Here is a 14,630-nt window from a genome sequence, read left to right on the forward strand (position 1 = left end):
CGAGCTCTGCCCCCAGCGCCGCCGCCACCAGCCGCCCGAGCGTCCCCGCCCTCCCCCACCCCGTCGGTGGTGCTAGTGTCTGAGCCTCCTGGGCCTTCTTGTTTCTGCTCCCTCGTCCCGGACTGCGGCCTCCGGGGCCCGTCCTCCTGGGGAAGCCGCTCGCCTCTCCCGCACCTGCCGCCCTCTCTATCGGCGGCCCCTGGAGGCCCTGCGGCCTCGATCCCCACGTGCGCCTCCGCCGCGGGCTGGAAATGACGCCCGGCTCTCCGCCGGCCGGCCCCTCGCGTCGCCCGGGTGGTGCTGGTCCCGCCGCGCCCCTCGGCCCCGCCGCTTCGCCTTCGGCCCTGCGCCGCCTCCGCCGCGGCCCTTTCGAAGATGCTGGGAGCAGTCCCTGGCCTCCCATATGCTGCTAACCCGGTGGCATCTGGCGTGGCGACCCCGCTGGGGCCCCTCAGTGCCTTCACTTACTTCTTCCACCTCCTTCTGGGTCAGTGCTCGTAGCTCCTTCCCGTGGGGTAAACACTGTCAGAAGGTGGGCTTTCCTCTTGACTTCGCGGAGTCAGAAGCGTGACGGAGGACACCAGGGGCCTAGACTTAAATCCGCTGGTTTCCAAAGAACTGTAACCAAGTAACCCCCCTCTTGTTTTAAACTCACTTTGTTTATTTATAAAATAAAAGACCAAGTAGAGTTATCATGGCCTGAGGATTAGAAGACACTTTGAAAGGAAGACAGAGGGCAAGAAAAAATTGTGCTTTTTAGAAACAGTTGTCATCACAATAAACTTTATGCAGTGTGCTGTAGTTAACCAGCAGGGGACGTAGGATTTTTAATTGAAAATTTAACTCGCCTGTACTTTTTTATGCTGAAATTTCTCCGTTGCTACTCTCCAGTCTTTGTTGCATTCTTTGACATTATGTTCTGAAATAGAATGCAGAGGTAAAATACGTGTTACACTTTCTTGAGAAGTGTGCAGAAACGATTCCTCTTATTTCATCCTTATATTTATTCATATGTATATATATATTTGGATATTTGGAGCCCGGTTCAGCAGCTTGCATAGTGCTAAATATGTACAATAATTAGGCCACCACCGAGGATTTGCAGAATCCATTTGAAATAAATGACTTTTTTTTTTTTTGGACATTTCAGAATAGGGGTCCAATCCATATGCTAAAATTTAGAAAGCTTGGGACATGTGCAGCAATTTCAGAATATACTTTTAGCTAAGTGTAAAATTAATTAGATGTTATAGCTTTGACATGTAGTGAAAAAAGAAACTTCAGGTCCTTAGATCTTTTTGTTGTACTTGAATAATTAGAACATTATTTTGATTAAATCATTTGTGAATAGTCAGGCCCTTTCGATGAAGTTGGTTAGAACTATATGGGGAGAGAAATAGCATGAACGAATACTGGTTGTTTTTGTTAACCATAGGGACTTGATATTTTAACTTCTATATAAAATCTACAAAATAGAAGCAACAAAGGATTGTATTATATAAAAGCAAGTGATTTTTAAGATCCATATTCTCTGCAAAAGATTAAGAGTGGAGTTCTGATCAGGAAACACACCTTCCTTTTTCTTAAGGTAAAGTTCAGTTTTGTTACCTCTTTGGAGTTTCGTTTGATTCACTTTACAACAGATGCTTTCATTCCAAATCCTGTGAGATTTGGAAGAGATTTTTGTTTTATCTTATTTGTTAAAGTTGTGAATTCGTGGCTTGTTTTTGGAAGCAAAATACAATTTTACACAAACGTCAGTAAGTTTTTAAGATGGCACATTGAATAAATGGAAGGTTTTCTTGAGAACTATGGACATGTGGGTATAATTACTTATCATCTTTATACACTTATGTTGCACTTTCCATTCTAAAAGCATTGGACACCTCCTTAGAATACAATATTTGTTTATGTATCTTTGAATCTTATAGGGCCTAATATGGATTCAGAGTGATAAAAACACACTTTAAGTTCTTAAAGAAAAAAGTATGTGCTAGAACATACTTTTGAATTTTTTGTGGTCATTGCACGTTTTCCTATATTGATTTTATACGCACACATACACATGGGATATTTATATTTTCAGAATAGTCAGGGTAATTTTTTACAGTGTTTGTATTTTAAGCTATTCTAGCTGTAAATGAAGAAAGTATATTATAGTTGTAGAAATTTTAAAATGGCACTCCCTTTTCTGCTTCTCTACTTGTAATTGGTCAGACTGCCCTTATAAACATTTTTTAAGAAAGGGAATAAAATTGCTGATTGGTATTTTGCGTGCGTGCGTGTGTGTGTGTGTGTGTGTGTGTGCCACTGGTAGGTGGATTCATTCTGTCAGGTGTCTGAGGCTGTATCATCATACTTCACAGTCTCTGAACAGTATTTTGGATCCTTGGCCAATGATACTGACCTGTCCTTTCTTGTTTTCTTCCTAGTGTTCAACAGTTAGTAAAATCATTTTGCCTCATCTTTCTGCTAAATTATTTGCTTCGTCTTTCTGCTAATGATGTCTTTGTAAGCCTTATTAGCCAATTTTCATATTTATAACCAAAACTAATAATGAGTTAATGACTTTTCAACAGATTTGTTGCCATTTTTGACAGTTGAAGAAGTGAACCCTTCTAAATGAACCAGGTTAATCATAATTTACTAAACGCTTTTCTTGAAATTGTATTTGAATATGCTCTGAAACCAGGGTGAGCCTAGTAAATTGCCAATTTGATTCATACACAGTTAAGGGAAATTACATTAAGGTGTGTGATTCTGTATCAGGAGTTTTTTGTTTTTGTTTTTAAGATTTTATTGATTTGATGGAGAGAGACACAGCAAGAGATGAATTGCAAGCAGGGGGAATGGGAGAGGGAGAAGCAGGCTTCCCGCTGAGCAGGACTGGATCCCAGGACCCTGGGATCATGACCTGTTCGATCCCAGGACCTGAGCCGAAGGTAGACACCCAACAACTGAGCCACCTAGATGCCCCATATATCAGGAGTTTTTAACTTGGGTGTGTACCCCCTGAAGTTGTTTGCTGAATTTTCTTTGACTCTCCATTTTTCAAGAGAGATTCCCAAAAGAGTCCATACCTTCTCATAACTATAGAAGAGTTTTACAGATTAAATTCAGTAGGTATATATTTAAACCTATATACCGTTTTTGTATACCATTTTACTGTATACTATTTTACTGATGAAAGTAATTGTAATATTATTGGTGGATTTACTTTCTGAAGCATCCTTATATGGAAATACAGTTTTTGTTACAAAAAAAAAATTTTTTTTTTTAGATTTTATTTATTTATTTATTTGACAGTCAGAGACCACAAGTAGGCAGAGAGGCGGGGGTGGGGGGGTGGGGGGGAAGCAGGCTCTCTGCTGAGCAGAGAGCCAGATGCGGGCTGGATCCCAGGACCCTGGGACCACGACCCGAGTGGAAGGCAGAGGCCTTAACCCACTGAGCCACGCAGGTGTCCCTTTTGTTACAAATTTTAATGAGTGTGACATATTTATGTATTATTCAGTGCAGACCATTTAAGTTGGTTGAATTAAAAGTGCATTCTAACATTTTAGAATACTTCAGTTTTGTTGTTAAATTCTTACCATGTATTTATTAACAGATTGTTTATAAACACTTCTATTAGAGGCTAAGAGCTAAAGAGTTACATAGATGAAGTATTTGTATTGTCAAAAATAGAACTTTTAAATGGTTTTTTGAAGTTTGCTTATTTTTTTAACATGATCTTTATTTTTTTTTAAGATTTTATTTATTTATTTGACAGAGAGAGAGATAACAAGTAGGCAGAGAGTCAGGCAGAGAGAGAGGAAGAAGCGGGCTCCCTGCTGAGCAGAGAGCCCGATGTGGGTCTCCATCCCAGGACCCTGGGACCATGACCTGAGCTGAAGGCAGAGGCTTTAACCCACTAAGCCACCCAGGTGCCCTGCTTTGTTAATACAGTTGTGGGACTGCATCTCTGACAAAGGGAAAAATGTCCAATTTTTTCAATAAATTGGTAAAATGACTAAAGATTTGATAGAAAGTCCAGCGTGTGTGAATTGCGTTGTTGAAAACATAAAACATAAAATTGGTATTTGCAAAATGAAATATACCCAGAGAAGCAAAGCACCAGATTTTTATTCCTTGTATCTTTGAGTTTAAGTATGTAAATAGGAGTCTGCAACTATTTCAAAATTCTGGACCCAAGCTCTGATCCTTTGCTTCCTTCACCTACAAAGATGGCTGAGGCAGTTGCAGGATAGCCCTTAGTCCCCTGAGAGCTGCTAACTGTCTAACTGTGAGGGGGGCGACAGTGCCTTCAAAGCACAAGTGTTTTCTGAAGTCAGTAGCCCATGCCCAGAAACATCAGGATAAATATACTATCTTTGGTAAACTTGTGTCAGACAGTACCATGAATGACTTATCTCCTTCCCTCCATGGTATGGTTCAACATTTGCTTTGGTTAGTATGTTTGGGGATAAATTAGTAAGCAGATTTTTTAGATTATATATCCTGTTCGTCCTAAGTATAAAGTCCTGCTTCCCAATAATTATAGCACCTGCAGAAATTCACTATTAGTTGAACTGTAGCTCATTTACAGCTACCAAAGTTTGAAGTTGAAAAAGAATAGCTTGGGGATGCCTGGGTGGCTCAGTGGGTTAAGCTGCTGCCTTCGGCTCAGGTCATGATCTCAGGGTCCTGGGATCGAGTCCCGCATCGGGCTCTCTGCTCAGCAGGGAGCCTGCTTCCCTCTCTCTCTCTCTCTGCCTGCCTCTCCGACTACTTGTGATTTCTCTCTGTCAAATAAATAAATAGAATCTTTAAAAAAAAGAAAGAAAGAAAGAAAAAGAATAGCTTGTTCCAGGTAGTATTCTGACAGGTATTTATGATGTCAGTTTTTCTATTATTTAAAAGCTCAAGTTGTCTTTTAGCATTATTTTGACTTAGAAGTGTCAAAGTAACATTCCACAGTTGCAGCCAGGGTATATTAAGATCCCTGAAACAGTTTTATCTCTCTGAGGGCCAGATATAATAGCTTATTCTAAATAATAGGTCTTGGGACATCTGGGTGGCTCAGTCAGTTAAGCGCCTGCTTTTGTTTCAGGACATGATCCCAGGGTTCTGGGACTGAGTTCCGCATCGAGTTCCTTGCTTAGTGGGTACCGTGCGTCTCCCTCTCCCTCTGCTTGCAGCTCCCTCTGCTTGTGCGCTCTCTCTCTCGGACAAATAAATAAAAATCTTTAAAAGGTAAATAAATAATGGGTCTACTTTATCAATAATATATAAAATATTATGAATTCTACCACATAAAATACTTTCTCTTCTTAGGGAGTCTTTTTATAAAATAAGGGGTGGTACGTAATAATTCATTTAGCTGTATAAATTGACTAATTAGAGATCATACCAAGTTTAGGCTCCGTCCTAGGTGTCGATGATAGTTTGATGTTTGTGTTGTTGGTGGTTTTTTATTTTCGATTTTATTTTTCATTGTTAGTTCAGTTTGTAGTCGTTTGAACCATGTAACCCATTAAAGATGTTCATGGGGATAAGCACTTAATTGAATGATGGCTTAACTTGATTTAGTGGTTACATCTTTTCCTCCTAAGAATGGAGGGGATGTGATGGGCAGTAATGTTGCTTAATCTTTTGAAAATTTACCACAAAATGGGGATCCTGGCTGGCTCATTTGGTGGAGTGTGCAGTTCTTGATTTTAGGATTGTAAGTTTGAACCTCATCTTGGGTGTAGAGATTATTTAAAAATAAATCTTAAAAAAAAAATTTACCGCAAGGTAATACAATCTTAAGTTCTATTTTTTTTGTTTGTTTTGTTATTTAAGAGTAAAACTTGATCTCTTCATATTTTTGTTAAATATGTTTATGAAGTAGTTCTAATTTCTATTTAGGACCAATCTAACTAATATCTCACTTCTGTGATAAAACAGATATTAAATATCTGTCTTTAAAATTGATCCATAGCATATAAATAAAATCTAAAGCCTCACTGCAAATTAAACCAAAATGGCTTAATTAATATAATAGTGTTAAAAAATGTTTATGGTGATTCATACTTCCAGGAAACTGAGGATTGGTTTTGTTTTCTTTTTGTTCCATGGAGGTAATATTTCTTGCTTTGCTTGATTAAAATCGGAGTAATTAAGGAAAGCACCACTTGACTTTGTGAGAAAAGAAACATGATACCAGATACCAGCAATAAACTTTTATATTCCCTCTAGTTATGCCATAATGTGTCAGAATCCCATGAAAGCAGCTTTGTAGTTAACAGTACTTTTTTTTTTAATGTTCTTCTATGAAAAACTACAATTCTTAGATGCCTGTAACTAAGCATCTTTTTTTTTTAGGTGTGTAAGACTTTTACATTATCTTATTTTAGCTTAGTTGTATATTGTTCCAAGAAAAATTCGGTGTTTCTTTCTGAATCTATATTTTACTCTCATTTTTTATTGATAACTTGTCAAAATTAAATTCTGAGTTCAAAATTATTCTCCCTTATACTGTATTTTAGTTCTTACCATGTTTTTTATTTTTCCCTTTATTTTGAAAATCTTCAAAACTACAGAAAAGTTGCAAAAATAGCATAATGAGTATTCATTTGCTCATCCCGTAGATTCACAATCACAAATGAACATTTTGTCACATTTTTTTTCTCTATACATCCTCCTATTTTTTCTGAACCATTAGAGAATTAGTTGTAGACATCAAGACACTTTACCCCTAAAACAAACAATAAGATTGTATCACCTAAGATAAAGGATATTCTCCCACATAACTACAATATTATCACCACATTCAGAAAATTTAACATTTATATAATACTATTAGATAATATATTGGCAATAGTCACATTTTTCTAATTGTCCCAATAATCTCGCTTATAATTGTCTTTGTTTTTGGATACAGAATTTAACCATTCATTTAGTTGCCATGACTCTTCAGTCTAGAATAATTTTTTTGTTTTTTATTATATCAATAATTTTTAATAGTCTAGGCCAGTTGTTTTGAAGAATGAGTCTCAGTTTAGCTCATTCTCATTGTTTACTCACATGATAAATTCTGTTTAATAAATGGGATTATAATGCCCAGTTATAGGTAGAATTACTTTTTGTCTCCTGGCCAACAGTCTATATAAGACCCTGTTTCACTGATAAGTATACAACATAAGTTATTAAAGCCAACATTCTGCATAATAACTGCTGGATTCATAAACCCATATTGATTAGGCAATCATAGACTTACAATTTGGGAGCTAGACAAGGATTTAGCTAAGAGATTAATTACCTCTTATTGCTGAGAGAGGTAGACTAACTTAATTTCCCTAGCAGCTTAGTAATCGTATGATTAGGAGTATCAATCAATCCATGGTCACTATACTAGGTTCTATACCATGGTTCTATACTAGGCATTGTGCTACACGCTGAATACTAAAATGGAAAAAATGTAGATCCCTACATTTAAGAGTTAACAGTCTATGGCAACATATCAGTGTAACTTAACCACTGCAGCTAGCATAACTCCAGACTTGGGCTCTGCATGTACCAGATGCTCCAGATCAAAGAATAATAAAGCATTGGGCCTGTCTGAGAGAGCATGAGCTTAAAAAAGGGAAATTTAGGATAAAATGAAAGAAGTACTTTACATAGTGAAATATAAATTTGTGGAAGATATCTTGTTTTATAGCCTAGAAGAGTAAGTAAGTACAAAAACCTAGATGATGAAACCATATTCTGTTTCCAGTGGAAACAGATTTGGAAAATGAGAGATTAGATGGGAGGGTGGAGGTGAGGTTAAAGGATATTGTACCTGACTTTGGAAGTTGAAGTTAGAGGTGACTGTCATGAAACCATATCTCTTTAAGAGAGAAATTACTCAGGGGAGCCTGGGTGGCTCAGTGGATTAAGCCTCTGCCTCTGGCTCAGGTCATGATATTGGAGTCCTGGGATCGAACTCCACATCAGGCTCTCTACTCAGCGGGGAGCCTGCTTCCCCTTCTCTTTCTGCCTACTTGTGATCTCTTTTTCTGTGTCAAATAAATAAATAAAATCTTTAAAAAAGAGAGAAATTACTCAGCTGAATCGAAGACTTTTGATATAGTAATTATTATGGTTATAGGTATCATATCTTGGCATTTGGGGTTGAGTTGGGGTAGTTCATGTTCAGATTTTTTTTTTTTTAATTTTACACATTGTACCTCTTTGAATTCTCTTGAACCCCCTCAGATGCCATCTGTTGATATAATCTCATTATCCGAATTCTCTACTCTTAATGCTGTAAACTACTCACAGTGTCAAAAATCTGTACCTACTTGTCTATGAACCTTCCCCTGGTCTTTCTGCCCAGGCCATGATCCTGGTATTCATTCCCTAACTGTCCTAGGATTTTGCTAGTGGATAGGTATTCCTTTAAAACCACTAGACCTTGAGTCAAAAGTCCTACCTAGAGGTATTTGTTATTTTAAGTCAGTAAAATATTTTTAAGATTTGTCAATTTTATTAAGATCTTGTATTTATTATTATTATTATTATTATTATTATTATTATATTTATTTAGGAGGCTCCACTCCCAGCATGGAGCCCAAAGCAGACTTGAACTCAGAATTGAGCTGAGGGGCGCCTGAGTGGCTCAGTGGGTTAAGCCTCTGCCATCAGCTCAGGTCATGATCTCAGGGTCCTGGGATTGACCCCCACATCAGGCTCTCTGCTCAGCAGGGAGACTGCTTCCCCCTCCACCTCTGCCTGTCTTTCTGCCTACTTGTGATCTCTCTCTCTCTCTCTCAAATAAATAAAATCTTTAAAAAAACAAAAAGAGTCGGTCACTAAACAGACTGAGCCACTCAGACACCCCCCAAGATCTTGTATTACTTTTAAATTTATTGAAAACAAAAGAGATGAATATAGACACAATACAGCTCTCAAAATTACCAATACTTTAGGATAAGCAAATATACCTATCTCTCCCCCACCACCCCATCCCTTGCTTTAAAAATATGAACCTAAGGGTGCCTAGATGGCTCAGTCAGTTGAGCATCCAACTCTTGGTTTCAGGCTCCGGTCATGATCTCATGGGTTGTGGGATGAAGCCCCAAGTTGGGCTTCCCTTGGGGTGCTCTGCTCACACACTTGCATGTGTGTGTGTGCGTGTGTGCTCTCTCGCTCATAAATCTTAAAATACACACACACACACATTTTCTTCCTAGTTCTGGGAAATGAGAGAGAATAGCTCAGAAGGGGCAGTATATCTATCTTTTTCCATTCTAGTTTCTAGTTTTTATCTTAAATAAACAAAACATTCCTTGTATGTCAAGTAAGAGTATGCTTATTAGAAAAGATTTAGAAAATTCAGAACAACATCATCACTTTACATCCCTTAAAATTGCTACCTAATTAACACTGAGGTGAGTTTTTGTTTTGTTTTTCAGAGTTGAAATTATTTGACACTTACAATTTTATATCTTCCTGCTTTTATTTTTTTAAAACTTAACATTTCCATAAGGATTTTCACATATCATTAAAGATGATCCATAAACAGGGGCACCTGGGTGGTTCAGTCGTTGAGCATCTGCCTTCGGCTCAGGTCATGATCCCAGGGTGTTGGGATCGAGCCCCTCATCGGGCTCTCTGCTCAGCAGGGAGCCTGCTTCCCCTATTCTCTCTCTCTGCCTGCCTCTCTGCCTACTTGTGATCTCTGTCAAATAAATAAAATCTTTAAAACAAAAAGATTATCCATAAACAATTTTTGACTGCATATTCTGTCTGATTTAGGTTTCCATAATTAGATTTCCATATATCCTACTATAAATGATGCTGCCGTGAACATCTTTTTTTTTTTTTTTTTTTTTTTTGCCATGAACGTCTTCCTGCTAGAGCTTTTTCTGAATGTTTGATTATTTTCATAGGATAGAATGTTATTAGCTTTTTCTTTTTAATTTTTTTTTTTTTTTTTTTTACTTAAAGAGAGCGAAGGTGAGCACAAGCAGGGAGAGAGCAGCAGGCAGCAGGATAAGTAGGCTTCCCACTGAGCAGGGAGCTCCATGCAGTGCTCAATCCCAGGACGCAGGGGTCAGGAACTGAGCTGAAGGCAGACACTTAGCCAGTGGACACACCCAGGCATCCCTGTTATTAGCTATTTTTAAAACCAATTTTATCTGTTTTATTTTTATGGTGCCTTAGTACTTTTGAATTGGTTTTTGTGAATGCTTTATCTAGATATTAATCATTATTTCTTCCATTTGGTCCTCAGTTTGTCGTCTTCAAATTCAGTTGTGCATGTTTTTCTCAAACTAGGATGCCTAAAATGGATTAATCTTGGGGTGCCTAGGTGGCTTGGTCGGTTAGTGTCTGCCTTTGGCTCAGGTCATGATCCCAGGGTCCTTCCTGGGATTGAGCCCCACATTGAGCTCCCTGCTCAGTGGAGAGCCTCCTTCTCCCTCTTCTGTTTCCCCTGCTTGTGCGCTCTTTCTCTCTCTCTGTCAAATAAAATCTTGAAATAATGAATCTTTTGTTCTTTCTTCTTTCCTCACAGTATGGCTGACTAAAACCACAGAAGTCTTACCTTTTCATCTTTGATTTTCCCTTATTTGTCCTCTGCTACATCTTGCCAGTCATTGAGTCCTTTTGATTCAACCTCTTAAGTGCTTTTTGCATTCTATTCACTTTCTCTAATCCTACTACCACTATCTTATTATAGTTACTGTTACCTCTCCCCTGTTGTTTCTTCAGTAGCCTGCTTCTGGTCTTCCTCCCTCCCTTTCAAAGTCTTTGACACCCTGCAGTGAAAGTTACTGTTCCAAAAAGTCCTATGATGTGATGTTAACTCTGGCTTGAAATGTTTCGGTTACCCTGCTGCCTGCAAGTTAAAGGTCTGCATGTGACTTTTCAAGTCACCTTTTCAGTTTCATTTCTCCTCACCTTGCAACTTCTTTTACCTCTTCTCCTTAGACATCAGGTACTGAAAGAAGCTGTGATGTTTCCTGTCTTCTGGACTTTGCGTATGCTGTTCCCTTTACCTCAGACACTCTTGACCATCATTACCCTCCACTGACATCCTGCCCCCCAAACACACATACGCACCTGACAATCCCTACATCTTTCCCACTGTGCTTCCAGGTCTCAGATAATACTGCCTACCTCCCTACGAAGCCTTCGCTGACATTCTCCTCAACCAACTGAGTGCTCTTCACTGAAACAGTCACTTTTAACATCATTTTCTTCCAGGTTTTTTGCTGTGTGTATGTTTATCCATATTGTTCTGTAATTATCTTTTTATCAGCACTTCCCAAATAGTTTTACAAGGAACTCAAATGGCCATGAGATACTGCCAGTTCTATGAAAGAAGGATTCCATCAAGTTTGGAATCCAGTGCATACTGTATCTTCTTGGAAATTCATAATGTAAATTAGCATGTGAAAGGTCCTGAGACATTCTACTAAGCATTTCACTGAGGACTGACTATATGCAGTGGTGAACAACAGCTTGGACCTTACTAAATCCTAGGGTTGTGTTTTGACCTTTTCTTAAATTAACTTTACTTGCTCTGTTTGGAACTGGGCATCACCTCTTCCTAAAACTGATCCTTTGTCATTTGTAACACTTGTATTCTCTTAAGTGTCCTGGTATTTCTCTGACTTTTTCCTTTATTTTTGTCGTGGTTCATTTTCCTCTGCCCACTAAATGTTGGTGTTTCTTAGAGTCTGGTCTTAGCCCACTTCTCTTTTCTCACTTCCTCTTCTCCCTGTAATCTCACCCACTCTGGTGGTTTCAGACATCATCATGCTAACTCATTGTTTTAGTGCGTCCTCAAAAGATGATAGAAATGTTTCAAGTACAAGGGGCAGTGTCTTAGTACATGAAGTAAATCCAAGCCTCTTGGGGAAAAAAGAGCTGCGACGCTACCAGCTTCCACTAGTAGACAACCAAGCTAAAAATTTGAAGTTGTTCTTCACTCTCCCTCCCAGATTTCTCAAGTGCTGCCACTTTCACATCCTCTGTACTTATTTCCATTACCTCCCCTCCAGTGTCCTTGCCACTCCTCATTTTATGCCCTCATCATTTCTTCTTGAAACTGATTGAAATAGCCTTCTTTTACATGCAGTTTGCTCCCTGGTTTCCAGCTTTAGGAAATCATCATGGTGTACTAAAGAAATGCAGGTCTCATCACACCATTCTCTTGCTTGAAACCCTTTAGGGGTTCTTTGTGCCACTGGAGTAATGATGAGAAACTCCTTAACAAAGCTTAGAAGCTGCCTCTTCTGCCTTCCTCTCTTTACTCCATGATTATTCCTTTATTCTCATCAGTCTTCAGCTGTCATGGCACTTCTCTGTTTCATTATGGCTTTCTCGTGCTCGCTTTGGCAGCACATACACATTATGGCTTTCTCTGGTAAGATTGTCCATACTACCTCCTTTTCTTGTCATACTCTTTCCTTGCTTCCTTACTTCTATGTATCTCTTTTATTGCATTTGCACATAAGCAGATGATGTAGAATGAGGTTTTTTTCCTCTCTGGCCTGTGAGTTCCTTGAGATCAGGGAATATGTTTTAATGGTTTTTATAATCTTGCACCTCTGGTGCATAGTAGGTGCTCTGTAAATGTTTGTTGAATGAATGAGATCTTGAATAAATTCATTCCCAGCCCTGGTCCTTTAATCTCCCTCTGGGAAGTCTGATATTCCTGTCCAAATCCTATACTCTGTGTTACTGTTGCGCACCGTGCTTACGTGATGGCCAGGGACACATGTGCTTACCTTGAGGACAGGGACAGCTTCAGACGTTTCACATAGTGCCAGTACATGTATGATCCCAGTAAATATTGACTGTTGCCGTAATTGTCAGTCATTCTGGAATGCACTGTTAACTTCTTTAAAATCTGTTTTTATAGCCTCAAGGAATAGGTTCTCCTAGTGTCTACCATGCGGTTATCGTCATCTTTTTGGAGTTTTTTGCTTGGGGATTATTGACAGCACCCACCTTGGTGGTAAGTAATCTTTTAATTTATTTATTATGGACTTAAATCTCTTTTTGTTCAGTTTCAGGGGGGTGGGAAAGGTGGTCCTTTTTTTTTTTTTTTTTTACCTTTCCATGGTGAATTCTTACACCAATATTATCAGCTCTTCAGTACTGTATTTTACTGGTTTAGTTGTCTTTTCCAACCTTTAATTCTCCCTTACTTTGTGGGGAGGGCTTGGCTGGGTGAGATTCTTCTTGTGAATACTGCCCTTGGGTAAGCAGGGGCTCATTCCCCACTCTGGATAGGGTAGATGGGATTCTTAAACTGAGAGGCTTAGGAAAAATTTTATCTATGACCTGAATTACTCAGCATTCTTATTTTGAGATTCATTCATGCAGCTGCATTTTCCAAATGCAAGTTTCTCTTAGGTTAGGGCAAGTCTCGAGAGGTAACCTTTTTACAACCCTAAGCTGATTTTGCCCAAATATCCCAAGGTTTAGAACCTTAGAAAAGACCTCCCTGCTAGTCCAAACAATTCAGGTGATAACTAGTTTTCTCCTTTTGATGTAGATCAGGGGAATGGAATAAAGGAAGGAGGAGTTATGGAAGTAATACCTTGAAAGGTGTAATTAGGATAAATGTATAGCTTACCAAATCTAACAGAATTTTAAAGTGATATGCTTCCTTATATTTTTTGAGATTGTTTGTTACACAGGAAAGGTTTTCACAAAAACTTTTATAAATAAATTATATGATCATATAAGTAGATTTATGTTCAAAAAAAGAAAGAAAATTTCCTTTCCATGTATCTCCATATTATATGGCTACATAATCATTACTGGAGCTACATAAAATATGGATGTTTAATAGTTGTTTTGAATATATAGGGCATATTCATCAGTACTGTTAAAACACAATTCAGGGGGCACATGGGTGGGTCAGTGGGTTAAGCCTCTGCCTTCGGCTCAGGTCATGATCTCAGGGTCCTGGGATCGAGCCCCTTATCAGTCTCTCTGCTCAGCAGAGAGCCTTCTTCCCCCCTCACTCTGCCTGCCTACTTGTGATCCCTGTCTGTTTCTGTCAAATAAACAGAATCTTTAAAAAAACAAACAAACCCAAAAACACAATTCATAAGAACGGGAAATCTCAAGTAAACATAGTTTCTTCTATAAATAAGTCATGCATTGCAAGTTAGAATAGTTCCCTGAATAGTAGCAGTTCCCTGACATGTAATTGTAAGAATGCTGATTTGAGTTTGTTTTCATTGAGATCTTTTACTTTTTAAGAAGGATTTACTTGGGGGCACCTGGGTGGCTTGATTGGTTAAGTGACTGCCTTTGGCTTAAGTCGTGATCTCAGGATTCTGGGATTGAGCCCCACGTCGGGCTTCCTGCTTTTCCTCTCCTGCTCCCCGTGCTTGTGCTCGCGCGGGCTCTCTCTCAAATAAATAAATAAATAAAATCTTCACCAAAAAAAAAAAAAAAAAAAAAAAAAAAAAAAGGATTTACTTGTAATAGGTCATCAATTGTACATGAATAGATTTTCAAAATAATTGAACTCTGGACTTTTAAAATACCCGAACTTTTTTTATTTAATAATTTCTGATGGGAGTCCTTCAAAAATTAATTTATACATTTCCTGCCTTCATAATCCATGCCATACTCTGATTTGGAATTTCATC

General features: G+C 38.5%; 1 protein-coding gene across 2 annotated transcripts in view; it reads left to right on the top strand.

Moving 5' to 3' along the window:
- MFSD14A (major facilitator superfamily domain containing 14A) overlaps positions 1-14,630 on the top strand; it is a 41,377-nt gene that overhangs the window by 262 nt on the left and 26,485 nt on the right. Inside the window, exons 2-3 of one of the 2 annotated variants that reach the window (XM_013047174.2) lie at positions 1,436-1,588; positions 12,881-12,976. Coding sequence is in view for 1 of the 2 variants with exons in the window: in XM_004775185.3 (XP_004775242.1) it covers positions 12,881-12,976 (96 nt within the window). In the remaining variant the exon portion in view is untranslated. The remainder of the gene's footprint in view (positions 1-1,435; positions 1,589-12,880; positions 12,977-14,630) is intronic. The other variant, XM_004775185.3, reaches the window with a different exon arrangement.

Source organism: Mustela putorius, unplaced genomic scaffold, assembly GCF_011764305.1.
Source record: "Mustela putorius furo isolate JIRA1106 unplaced genomic scaffold, ASM1176430v1.1 tig00003853_pilon_pilon_pilon, whole genome shotgun sequence".
Taxonomy (NCBI): domain Eukaryota; kingdom Metazoa; phylum Chordata; class Mammalia; order Carnivora; family Mustelidae; genus Mustela; species Mustela putorius.